Source organism: Pelodiscus sinensis, chromosome 33, assembly GCF_049634645.1.
Source record: "Pelodiscus sinensis isolate JC-2024 chromosome 33, ASM4963464v1, whole genome shotgun sequence".
In the NCBI taxonomy this organism is placed as follows: domain Eukaryota; kingdom Metazoa; phylum Chordata; order Testudines; family Trionychidae; genus Pelodiscus; species Pelodiscus sinensis.
In genome coordinates, this window is record NC_134743.1 from 2,461,147 (window position 1) to 2,474,012 (window position 12,866).

Sequence of the window (12,866 nt, forward strand, 5' to 3'; positions counted from 1 at the left end):
CCGTTCACCCTCTGCAGGTCACCAACTTTCTCATTACTAAAAACTGCACAACTTTACCTCATCTCTTACTCTAAGGAACCAAAGAACAACTCACTCTCAGCTAGAGTGGTAGTGGCTGGGAGTAAGAAGAGATGAATCCGGACGGCTTCCAGCCCAGGAAACGTAGCACCAAGATTGGTTCCAACCACTAGTCATGATAAAAAAGAAGTTGAAGTCAAATCTTCATTCACTTGTGGTCCAATAGCCCCCTCTGAGCGGAAACTCTCTAGTCGGTCCTCACAACATGGTCGCCCATGGCTGGAAGTGCCCCACTGTTCAACTCCCAGAATTTTATAGGACCATGTAGCCTATTTTAGTTCATGATTCATTTATTGTGTGTTTATGATGAATTGGCATGTTAGGTCACATATAATCACTGTGTGCTAAACAGAGTTATGTTGTAGGGCTATAGAAGTATAAGACAATCCTGTACTAGATGTCTCAGTAAGCTTGAACCACAAGGCCTGTGAGCTGAAGCCTGCAAGATTGTAGCTGAGCTATTTTACGCCTTACAACTAAGAAAGGCTGACACAAGTAAGTGAGCAACGTATGACTTGAAGCCCTAAGTATCAGAGCAGTAGCCATGTTAGTCTGAATCTCCATAAACAACAAGAAGTCCTCTGGCACCTTAGGGTATGTCTACACTACAAAGTTAATTTGAACTAACAGCCGTCAGTTTGAATTAACTTTAATAGGCACTACACATACAAACCGCTAGTTCGAACTTAATTCGAACTAGGTAAACCTCATTCCACGAGGACTAATGCCTAGTTCAAATTAAGTAGTTCGAATTAAGGGCTGTGTAGCCACTTAATTGGAACTAGTGGGAGGCTAGCCCTCCCCAGCTTGCCCTGGTGGCCACTCTGGGCACCACCAGGGAAACTCGTCTGCCCCCCTTCCAGCCCCAGAGCCCTTAAAGGGGCATGGGCTGGCTACGGTGCCCATGCCAGGTGCAAGCTTGCCAGCACCCAGCCAGCAGACCCTGCACCTGGCACGGCACGAGCCAGCCACCCACTGCCACCCAGCCCTCCGCCTCTTCCCGGGACCAGATTGGCGGCTCCCAGGAGCCTGCCCTGGGCCGCAAGAGGCGGGCGCTTGCATGGTCTAGTGCGGAGATTGTGCACTTCATCGAGGTTTGGGGGGAAGCCTCCAACATCCATAACCTCCGCACTAGGCACAGGAAAGTGGCCCTCCAAGACAGGACAGCTGCCAGCCTGGCCACCCAGGAGCAGGTTTGCATGAAAATCAAGGTGGTCAAGTGAGACCCCGACCCTGAGCCCTGAGCTTAGAACATAAAAACATAAGAATGGCCATACTGGGTTAGACCAAAGTTCCATCTAGCCCAGTAGCCTGTCTGCCGACAGCGGCCAACACTAGGTGCCCTGGAGGGGATGGACCGAAGACAATGACCAAGCCATTTGTCTCGTGCCATCCATCTCCAGCCTTCCACAAACAGAGGCCAGGGACACCATTTCTATCCCCTGGCTAATACCACTCCATGGACCCAACCTCCATGAATTTATCTAACTTCTCTTTAAACTCTGTTCTAGTTCTAGCCTTCACAGCCTCCTGCAGCAAGGAGTTCCACAGGTTGACTATTTGCTTTGTGAAGAAGAACTTTCGCTTATTAGTTTGAAGCCTGCTACCCATTAATTTTATTTGGTGTCTTCTAGCCCTTCTATTATGGGAACTAATGAAGAATTTTTCTTTATGTACCCTCTCCACACCACTCATGCTTTTATAGACCTCTATCAAATCCCCCCCTCGGTCTCCTCTTTTCTAAGCTGAAAAGTCCCAGTCTCTTTAGCCTCTCTTCATATGGGACCTGTTCCAAACCCCTGATCATTTTAGTTGCCCTTTTCTGAACCCTTTCCAAGGCCAAAATATCTTTTCTGGGGTGAGGAGATCACATCTGTATGCAGTACTGAAGATATGGCGTACCATAGTTTGATACTTCCCCTCCTCCTTCTTCCCCTGACTTCCGCCTTCCAGCTCCCTCCTCCCAGGTTTCCTCCTCCCCTCTCCCACCCTCTCTCTTCCCCTCTCCCACCTCCTTTTCCCAGTCTTTCCGAGTTTTGTTCAATAAAGAGCGTTTCTATTTTTGAACACACGTGTTCTTTATTTTGTACATCAGGAAGGGGGGCTAGGGAGGGGTAAGTGGAAGGAGGTGAGGGAGGAATGGGGTATGAGCACCCGATGGGGAGTACTGGGGTGTCTCTGCGGGCTCCTTGGGGTGGAAGCTCTCCTACAGCCCCCCGATTGACCCCTGCCCCAGATGGCAGCCTGCGGCAAGTGCAGCCGGGCTGATGGCCGAGTGCTGTGATGTGCCGAGTGTGGGCATTCAGGGCACTCCAAGCCAGGACTGCTTTGCTGTCCCTCATCGAGTTAGACAAGCGAGCGGGGAACCCCTGAGAACTGTCTGTCCGGGGTGGGGGTCGGGTCTCTTTAAGCACAGCCCTCGGCTAGCCTGAGACAGCAGCTCCACGCTCTAAGTCCTAACCTGATGCCCTGCCGGCACTGCTTCCAGCCATCCTTAACCTCGGTTCAGGGTCCATTCAATGTGGACATGCTAGTTCGAATTAGCAAAATGCTAATTCAAACTAGTTTTTAGGTCTAGATGCACTAGTTCAAATTAGCTTAGTTCGAATTAAGTAATTTGAATTAAGTTAGTTCGAATTAGTGCTGTGACCCAGTTCACAGCTCCCTCCCTGACCCTGCACCCCCCCGACACCCCTCCTCCAGGCCAGACTCCTCTCCGGCACCCGCACCCCCTCCCCCAAACCCTCTGCTCCCCCTTCACCCAGGTCACAGCTCCCTCCCTGACCCTGCACCTCCCGACACCCCTCCCCCAGGCCAGACTCCTCTCTGGCACCCGCACCCCCTCCCCCAATCCCTCTGCTCCCCCTTCACCCAGGTCACAGCTCCCTCCCTGACCCTGCACCCCCCGACACCCCTCCCCCAGGCCAGACTCCTCTCTGGCACCCGCACCCCCTCCCCCAATCCCTCTGCTCCCCCTTCACCCAGGTCACAGCTCCCTCCCAGACCTGCACCCCTCTAGAGCCCCTCCCCCAGGCCAGACTCCTCTCCTGCGCCCATTCCCCCTCCTGGACCCTGCACCCCTATCCACCGCCCCAGATCATACCTCCCCTCCCTGCACGCAGGCTCCTCCCCTAAGCTCCCTTCTGCACCCAACCGCCCCGTCCCAGACCCCAAACCCCTCGGTAGAAATGTGGCCCTTGATCAGTTGCCAAAATGGCCCCCCCATGAAAATTATTGACCAAGCCTGATCCAAATGTTTTTTGAAACATTGTTTAATGAGAATGTAAATACAATTCTGTACAATTGGGAGGGTTGGGGGGAGGGGGACGCAGCTGCTGGCTCCTCAGCTCTTGCTGCTCTCACTGGGTGTCTTCCTGCTGCAAGGGAAGCAGAATCCGTCACATTCATCCCTGGGGACTCAGGGGAACTGGCCCCCCCAGCATTTCCACCCTCCTCCCCCCTGCTCTCTGGTCACCCCCCGTCAGGCCCGCAGGGTGAGCTCCTGACCCCCCCAGAGCTCCTGACACCTCGGCCCCCTCCCGCCTCCTAGGACAGTTTCTGTGTTCAGAGCCTCCCCCACCCCCAGGGACGCTCGCAGGGGCAGGAGGGATTCTGCCAGCAGGGACGTGGGGTGGGGGCAGCCTGAGGAAAGGGGCGGGGGACTCCCTGAGGGGATGGGAAGGAGACCCTGGCCCTGCCCCACTCTCCTGATCTGCTCCGGCTGCTCACCATGTATTCCAGGAGCTGATGGGCCTGCCCATGCAGGGCGTGGGCCAGGACCAGCCCGGCCTGGCTGGGGCGCCGCAGGGGGGAGCGGGCAGCGAGCAGAGCCTTGTCCAAAAAGCAGTTCTCCTGCTCTGCTGTGAAGAGCTGCCCAAAGACCTGGAATCAAGAGCACAGGAGGTTTCAGCTGACGGCCCAGAGCCCGGCCCCAACTCCTGGGGCTAAAACAGCTTCCTCCTCCCCCAAACTCCCTTCCAGACCCTGCACCCAGACGCTCTCCTCACCCGGCACCCCAACCCCTGCCCCAGGTCACAGCTTCCTCCTGCCCCCAAGACCCTCCTACCCGCACGAGGGCCCCAGCCAGCCCCACCCCCAAGCCCTGCCCTGCCCTGGCAGCGAGTCCTTACCTCTCCCACCCTCACGCTGTTGCTGTGAGCCAGGACCCATCTTTCTTTGTAGTAGTGTCTGCACCACAGGTCCTCTGCCTGGTGGATGTTGAGGCCTGCAAGAGACACAACAGGGTCATTCTGCTGGCAGGTCTGAGCCCTTCCCCTCCCACGGGTCCCTGCAGGCATCCCTGGGCAAATGGAGGGGCACAGGGGGCAGAAGGGGAACACAGAGGGACGCATCCCCCCTTGGGCCAGTCTGGGGGAAAAGGGCTGGGTCCCCTCCCCCCGCCGCCGGCACCCTCAGGGTGTCCCTGGGGCCCAGGTCCCGGCTGGGTTCCTTACCCCTGTGGTGCAGGAGGAGTTGATACAGGCTGTGCACCCCCTCCCGGGCCAGCCGGCTGACGTCTTCGGATGGGTCCGAAATAAAAAGGCCCAGCTGGGCCACGTGGTGACCCATCCTCGGCCAGTCGGCGGAGTTCTGAGGGGAGAGAAGAGGGGGGGTCCCTCAGCATCCTGGGGCTGCACGTCCCATGCAAACGGCCGCCGAGGCGGGTCTGAGCTCGGGGGACGGACAGAGACACCTCCCGGGGCGGGGCGGGGCCGGCCTTGCGAGGAGACAACCCTGAGCAATGGCCCCGACTGAAGGGTCACTCCGGGGGTGGAACAAGGGGATCCACTGACGGCCACTCCCCAGTCCCCAGGCCCAGTCCCTCAAGAGCCCCCCTGAAGGGCCCAGGGTCGCCCCTCCCCGGGGAAAGGAGAACGCGGCCCATTCCCGGCCCATTCCCGGCCCTGCCTCTGCCTCCCGGGGACGCTCCCAGCCCCGCGCCCTGCAGCCCCAGACCCCCCGGCTCCGAGGTCACTTACGTCAAACCCCGGGAGGGTGGTGGCGACTCCCAGCAGGGCCGTGGTGCTGCGAAGGGCCCTGGCTCGCTCCTGGGGCAGGCGGGACTCCAGCCACGGGCTCAGGTGCTGGGGGGGAAAGAGACAGGTCAGGACCCGTAGGGAGGTGCCGGTTCTGGGCAGAGCCTGGGGCTCCTCTCGGACTGTGCCCCCCCCAGTCACTGACACTGCTCCTCTCTCGGCCCCCCCCCGAGGAAGCAGGGACAATGGCCCCGTCCCCCCCACGGGGCTCACCTCCATTATGAGCTGCAGCCGGGCGGTGTCTGGGGACTCGGCGAGGAGGCTCGCCAGTAGGGCCTGGAGGTCGTAGGGAAGGGCCCGGATGAACTGCTGCAAGACAAGGGGGAGCCCTGGGTCAGAGGGGGGTTGGGGAATCCAGGCCACCCGCTGGCTCCGGGGTGCAGCCTTGAGCAGGGTCTGAGCCGCCTCGCAGAGCAGGGAGGAGCCCAGGCTGGGCATGGAAGGGACGGGCCCCCCGGGAGAGCAACGGGAACCCTGGAGGGAAGGATCCAAACCTGCAGCTTCTTCCCTCCCTCTGCCCCCCCCCCTCCTCTCTGGAGCTCCAGCCCAGCCCGGGAGCAGGGCCCGGAGGGACGTACCTGCGTGTGGATGGGCTCCTGCTGCCAGTCCCCAGACACTGTCTGTCCCACAGCCGCCGTCAGCAGGGGGCTCAGGAGCTGGGCCCGCAGGGGAGGCTGCAAGGTGCTGGCAGGAGAGAGGGGCAGAGACTGTTAATTCAGCAGCAGGAGACAGAGACTTTCCCACTCCCTGGCCAGGGGATCTGCTCTGGGGGGAGTCGGCGGGGGGGGGGGTCAGTACCTGAGGCTGCAGGCGGCGTTGAGGCAGTCGGCCAAGACCAGCGGGGGGGGCGAGTCCTCCATGATCTCCTGGGAGACCCAAGGAGACAAAGGGGCGTGTGAGGCTGGGCCCCCAAGAGACGCTCACGCGGCCAGCGCCCCCACCCAGCAGGATCCAACCCCACTGCCTCCCGCTGCCCTGTAGCCCCCCTGCCCGACACAGGGCCCCTCCCAGCACCCCCCTCCCAAACCGGGACCAGCTCAATCCTTGTCCCCAGGCCGTCTCCTGCCCCTCCCTGCCCTGGTGACCAGCCTCTGAACCTCCTCATCCCTGCTCCCCAGGCGCATCCCCAGCAGCCCGCTCGGCTCCCTTCCAGCCCCCCATGGCCCGGGGAGACCCCTCCCTGTCCCGAATCCCCCTTCCTGTCCGGCACCCCAGACCTGCCCCATTTCTGTGTCCCTCCCTCCTCCAGCATCCCCACCCACCCACCCCATGTCCACCTCCAGCCCTCCTGGCTCCACCCATCCCGTTTCCAGCACCCCCACCCGCCGCCATGGCCCAGGCAGACCCCTGTCCAGCCCTCGCATCCCCTCCCCTCCTCCCAGCCGCCGCGACTCGCTTACAACGATCCTGGCCACCATGGTGTCCTTGCAGCAGCGCGGCGCCAGGGTGTCCTCGCCCCTTTGGAGGGCGGCGAGGCAGGCGGGGGTGACGGCCAAGAGGAACCGCTGCAGGGCGGTTGGGCTCTGCACCCCAGAGAGAGTCTGTGAGCCTGGGGCCTGCCTGCCCCCCACGGACAGCTGCAGGGCTCAGGCCTCCCAGGAGTGGAGGTGGGAGCTGCTGGTTGTCCAAGCACCCACACTCCCCCCCCAACTGCTGCCCCAGGCTTGTGGGGGCCCAGCTGGTGCATGACAAGAGCCCCCAGCTTGGGGGGCCCAGGTCATGCAGGAGAAGGGGCCCCAGGGGGATCCCCAGGGACAAGCCCCTCCCGGAGGGGGGGGGGACGTGCTGGGAAGGGGCCGGACAATCTCGGGTCCCCCCCGTGTGGAGAAGGTTCCTACCGTGTCCCGGGTGTGGAGCTGCTCTTCGATGTCGTAGAAGGCCCCTTCCTCCACCCGGGAGTCCATCCGCTCCTGGCAGAGCTCCGCCGAGGCGCAGGGGGGCTCTGTGCGGGAGGGAAGGGACCAGGGTGACTCCAGCGGCCAGCAGGGGTCACGCGCCCCCATGTCAGGGACCCAGGGCAGGTTGGGCCCCACACGCCCCTCGCAGGGACCCATCCCCCTGCCACCCTCACATCTGCCAACGCCCTCAGCAGAGCCCCCACCAGGAACAAGAGAGCCAAGCAGCCCCCCCCATCCATTGCCCAGGGTGCGGGGCAGACACTGGGGCTGCCCCCCCCCCGGGTACTGGGTGAGCCCCTGGGCCCAGCGTGTTCACGGCCCCTCACCTGGGTCTGAGCGGCTGCGGGAGGTGGCCCGGCTGCAGCTGGAGGCCCAGGCGCTGCTGCTGACGGACCTGGACCCACAGCTACAGGGGCTGGTGCGGGGAGCGACGGGCTGGGGGCTCCCGGAGACTGGCAGGTCCCCGGGGGCCGGGCAGGGCGATGCCCCCTGGTGGTAATGGGGGCTGGGCTCCCGGGGCAGGTGTTTCTCTCCACAGAGGAGGCCCCGGAGCCACCCTACCCGGCTCCCCCACTGGGCTGGGTCCCGCCTGCCCAGCCGCCTCTGGAGCCAGGTCCGGGGGGGCCTGGCCGGTGGGCGAGTCGCCCCGAGCTGGTGGGATTCAGCTTCCCCGCCCACGGGGACGGAGGAGCTGCTCCCCACCGGCCCTGGGGCCATCTTCAGGGCTTTCTTGAACCACAGCCTGATGCGTTTGGCCATGCTGCAAATGAGGGGAGCAAAGGGGAGCTTGGGGCGCAGCCTGCAGAGCAAAATCCAGGGGTTCCAGCTCCCCAGAACGACTGCCCCCAGCCCCCAAATGGCCCCTTGCTTATCGGCTCGGTCTTGCACAGGCACTGCAAGGACCTGAGGGTATGTCTACACTCGTGGAATGAGGAGTAACGGTAGTTTGAACTAGGAAGCCTAGTTCGAACTACCTAGTTCGTGCCCCGTGTCGCCGCGCTGCACGGGGTTCAAACCAGCGGGGTTTTAAAAATGGCGGCTCCCCGCTTATGCAAATGAAGCCCGGGAAATTCAAATCCCGGGCTTCATTTGCAAGTGCGGTATGCCTACACTACCCCGCTAATTCGAACTAGTGGGGTAGTGTAGACATACCCTGAGTCTCCTGCCCATCAACAGCCCCTGCTCGGCCAATCAGGGGAGAGTCTAAGGTGTGGGGGGTGGAGCGTTCTCCCCAAAGACACCGGCATAGACCTGTTCCAGCCAAGGTCCCCACAATGGGGGCTGCATCCCCCGCCCCACGGCTCCTGCAAACCACCCCCCGTCCTTCAGCTAGTCTGTTGGGTCACAAGCTGGGGGGGGGGGGGGGGCAGCAGGGGAAGGTCACAGGAGAGGCAAGAACAGAGCAGAAATGTGGGGGGATGGAGGAAAAGGGAAACCAACCAGGAGAAAGCCCCAGTGGCGCTAAGGACGCAGCCCAGGTGAGGAATCACCTTCTGGCCCTTGACCGAGGGCTGGGCCTGCCTGGAACCCAGCCGGCCCCGGGCGGGATCCAACCCCTGGGGGCTCTTACCTTCGTCACAAAGGTGTCGGGATGTGGAACTCACAGAACGCGAAGGAACCGTGAGGAGGAGACGCACCAGAGCTAAAGCAACCGGGGGTCTCCAAAGTCCCCTTCGCCCGCCCCCCGCTTTTATCAGCCTGAGACGTGGGTCCCTCTGTGAGGTCATCACCTCCCCACCTGCCCTTTGCCTTATATGCTGAGGGCTGCCCAAAGCCCCTGTGAGGTCACTGCCCCCCCACCTCACCCTGCCAGGCAAATGTCCTGCCTCTGGCCACCCCCCTGGGATGTTTGAGCCATTACTAGGGGTCTCTCCCCTCCCTCACTGGGCACCCTGCAGCCAGCAGCTCCAGTAGCCCCATAGGCTGCTCCCTGCCCTACACTGCAGGCTTCTTGCACGAGAGCTGTTTCACGCCGGAGTTCTTGCACCAAAGGTCTCGTGCAAGAGCGCCTCCACCCTGCCATGGGCTTTTGCACCAGAGCGTCCATGGCAGTGTGAACGCTCTCTTGCACAAGAAAGCTCTTCTGGCTATTTTAGCCAGTAAAGTGTCTTGCTGAAGAAGCCCCTGGTGCCCGTCCATGCTGCCTTCTTGCACAACAGCTCTTGCACAAAGGGGGCTTAGTCATCGTGGGGAGAGGAATAACTCCTGTGCAAGGAGCCCTGTTCTCTGATGCTTTACTGCAAATTTACTTGCGCAAGAACACACGTACAGTGTAGACGCGCCACAAGCTGTTGCTCAGGAACACTTGTTCTTGTGCAAAATGCCTGCCGTGCAGACGTGGCCTTGGTGTCACCCAGCACTGGACTTCCTGGCCCAGGAGCAAGAGTTAGAGCCTCCCACCCGCCCCGCTGCCTCTCACGGGCTCCTGTCCGGCCCCGGCCCTGGATTTTGCCCTAGCTCATCCCAGCGAGGCCTCTGGCCTGCACTAGACCCATCGACACGCGGAGAATCCACCACTGCCCTGGGGCGCTTCTGTCTATGGGGACTCGAACTCACAGCTGAGCATGGAGCCTGATTTCTCCCAGGACTTCACCCCCTGTCCTGCTCGTGGCTCCGTTGTCCCCCTTCCCCACAACTGCCCCCCCCGACCTCTAAATGCTCCTCACGTCAGTTCCCGCTTCCCCGCACCCATGGCCAGGCCCTGCAGGGCTCTGGGGGCTGGTTTGCTGCCCTCAGCCCTGCTCCCCAGTTTGCAGCCTCTCCCATCATGTGTGGGGTCTCCTGGTACCGGAGGGAGGACGGGGGCAGACCAGGAGGGTTAATTTGATGTTGCAGCGGCAGGAGAAGGGGGGGCGGGTGGCAGAGAAGAGCTGTCAGTACATTATCCCAATACACCATCCGAGGACAGGCGTCGCACTGGTTCCTGCAGCCGATGGAGAGTAACACACTCCTCCTGGGGGGAGGAGCAGCCAAGAGAGGGACCCACTCAGACCGGTCTGGCAGTGTGATGTAGTGGAACCAGCGCTGCCTAGGTGGGGTTCTACCTCCCCCCAGTCTGCTTCTGAGACCGAGATTCCCCCTCTGCCCCATAGGCTAACAACAAGGCACTTTACAAACATTCTCGGTGTCATCAGCATTGTATGAAGGGGGAAACTGAGGCATGGAGCAGCATCTGATTTATACAGCCCAACCCATTCCCCACCCCCTCAGTCTGCAGGAAAAGAAGCCAAGTGCTCTTGCTACTTGGCCCCACTATCCCTCCATTGCCCTGCTTCCACCTGATGTCAAACACACTCAGCTTGCACTACTTCTTCTTTCCTGTGCTGAAGCCAAGCAGATCAGGATAGGGAGGAGACATGAGGGAGCCCCCAAGCACTTGCTCTCTCTCTCTCTCTCACACACACACAAACACACACAGGTATATATTACTTTAGAAAATGCCAGGCGTGAGCTAGAGAAGAATCCCCATTAACTGTTAGCACTATAGGGCATATGATACATACATTGATCATTTACAGTCCATCCAGCAGAGGGCAACAATACACCCCGCACACATGTAGCTCCCCCTCCTTTTCCAAATGCCCCAAGTCTTAAACTACTGCGGGGCTACATCTACACTGGCATAATCTTGCGGAAAAACTCTTTAGCGCAAGAGTTCTTGCATTAAAGTAGTTGTACAAGAGAGCGTCTACACTGGCCTGTGCTTTTGTGGAAGAGATGTGCTTTTGCCCAAAAGCATCCATGCCAGTGTAGACGCTCTCTTGCGCAAGAAAGCTCTGACGGCTCTTTTAACCATTGGGCTTTTTTGCGCAAGAAATTCATGTTGCCTGTCTACACTGGCCTCTTGCACAAGAACAGTTGTGCAAAAGGGCTTATTCCTGAGCGGGACCATCATAGTTCTTGCACAAGAAGCCCTGATTTCATACAGTAGAACATCAGGGTACTTGTGCAAGAACACACGGCCAGTGTAGACAGGCAGCATGTTTTTGCACAACTGTTCTTGCTCAAGAGGCCAGTGTAAACAGGCAACATGCATTTGTTGTGCAAGAAAGCCCTATGGTTAAAATGGCCATCAGAGCTTGTGCACATATGCAAATGAAGCACGGGATATTTAAATACTGGCTTCATTTCCAATTCTGCATGTCTACATTTGCATTTGTCTCCTGAAAGAGGAAGCAAGTGTAGACACACCCCACGGTAACTGCTGCTCCTGGAAGGGCTGGCATGTCCCTGCCACCCCAGAGAAAGTCACTGCTGGGGGGGTCTCCAGACACTGTCCTTGCTGCAGACACCGCTCCGGCAGCCCCCACTGATCAGTAACGGGGAACGGTGGCCAGTAGCGGCTGTGGGCTCAGTGCGTGTAGAGGAGGGGCATCGAATGGCATCATGCTAGTGGCTGTCCGGAGCGGTGCAGGGCCCGGGCCGAAGGAAGCCTCCCTAACCTCACTGCTGAAGCACCAGAAGCCATAGAACCATAGAATAATAGGACTGGAAGGGACCTCGAGAGGTCATCGAGTCCAGCCCCCCGCCCTCAAGGCAGGACCAAGCTCCGTCTACACCATCCCTGACAGATGTCTATCTAACCTGTTCTTAAATATCTCCAGAGAAGGAGATTCCACCACCTCCCTTGGCAATTTATTCCAATATTTGACCACCCTGACAGTTAAGAATTTTTTCCTAATGTCCAATCTAAACCTCCCCTGCTGCACTTTAAGCCCATTACTCCTTGTCCTGTCCTCAGAAACCAAGAGGAACAAATTTTCTCCTTCCTCCTTGTGACACCCTTTTAGATATTTGAAAACCGCTATCATGTCCCCCCTTAATCTTCTTTTTTCCAAACTAAACAAGCCCAGTTCATGAAGCCTGGCTTCATAGGTCATGTTCTCTAGACCTTTAATCATTCTTGTCGCTCTTCTCTGTACCCTTTCCAATTTCTCCACATCTTTCTTGAAATGTGGTGCCCAGAACTGGACACAGTACTCCAGCTGAGGCCTAACTAGTGCAGAGTAGAGCGGCAGAATGACTTCACGAGTTTTGCTTACAACACACCTGTTGATACAATCTAGAATCATATTTGTTTTTTTTGCAACAGCATCACACTGTTGACACATATTCAACTTGTGGTCCACTATGACCCCTAGATCCCTTTCCGCCATGCTCCTTCCTAGACAGTCGCTTCCCATCTTGTATGTATGGAACTGATTGTTCCTTCCTAAGTGGAGCACTTTGCATTTCTCTTTATTAAACCTCATCCTGTTTACCTCTGACCATTTCTCTAACTTGCTAAGGTCATTTTGAATTATGTCCCTATCCTCCAAAGAAGTCGCAACCCCACCCAGTTTGGTATCATCTGCAAACTTAATAAGCGTACTCTCTATCCCAATATCTACATCATTGATGAAGATATTGAACAGTATGGGTCCCAAAACAGACCCTTGCGGAACTCTACTTCTTATCCCTTTCCAGCAGGATTTAGAACCGTTAACAACAACTCTCTGACTACGGTTATCCAGCCAATTATGCACCCACCTTATCGTGGCCCTATCTAAGTTATATTTGCCTAGTTTATCAATAAGAATATCATGCGAGACCGTATCAAATGCCTTACTAAAGTCTAGGTATATGACATCCACCGCTTCTCCCTTATCCACAAGGCTCGTTATCTTATCAAAGAAAGCTATCAGATTAGTTTGGCATGACTTGTTCTTCACAAACCCATGCTGGCTATTCCCTATCACTTTATTACCTTCCAAGTGTTTGCATATGATTTCCTTAATTACCTGCTCCATTATCTTCCCTGGGACAGACGTTAAACTGACCGGTCTGTAGTTTCCTGGGTTGTTCTTATTCCCCT

At 58.4% G+C, this 12,866-nt stretch overlaps 1 protein-coding gene across 4 annotated transcripts in view; it reads right to left on the reverse strand.

The window, feature by feature from the left end:
* Window positions 1-3,334: 3,334 nt before the first annotated feature.
* Window positions 3,335-12,866, reverse strand: part of LOC142823386 (maestro heat-like repeat-containing protein family member 7) — a 42,563-nt gene continuing 33,031 nt past the window's right edge. For 2 of the 4 annotated variants that reach the window (XM_075914393.1, XM_075914395.1), the window contains 10 exons: window positions 6,953-7,056; window positions 6,515-6,637; window positions 5,913-5,980; window positions 5,693-5,798; window positions 5,328-5,423; window positions 5,058-5,162; window positions 4,533-4,668; window positions 4,209-4,303; window positions 3,808-3,960; window positions 3,335-3,455 (listed from right to left, as the gene is read on the reverse strand). In XM_075914393.1, coding sequence (XP_075770508.1) covers window positions 3,438-3,455; window positions 3,808-3,960; window positions 4,209-4,303; window positions 4,533-4,668; window positions 5,058-5,162; window positions 5,328-5,423; window positions 5,693-5,798; window positions 5,913-5,980; window positions 6,515-6,637; window positions 6,953-7,056 — 1,004 coding nt within the window. In that variant the 3' untranslated portion in view covers window positions 3,335-3,437. The remainder of the gene's footprint in view (window positions 3,456-3,807; window positions 3,961-4,208; window positions 4,304-4,532; window positions 4,669-5,057; window positions 5,163-5,327; window positions 5,424-5,692; window positions 5,799-5,912; window positions 5,981-6,514; window positions 6,638-6,952; window positions 7,057-12,866) is intronic. The other 2 variants (XM_075914394.1, XM_075914396.1) reach the window with 1 other exon arrangement.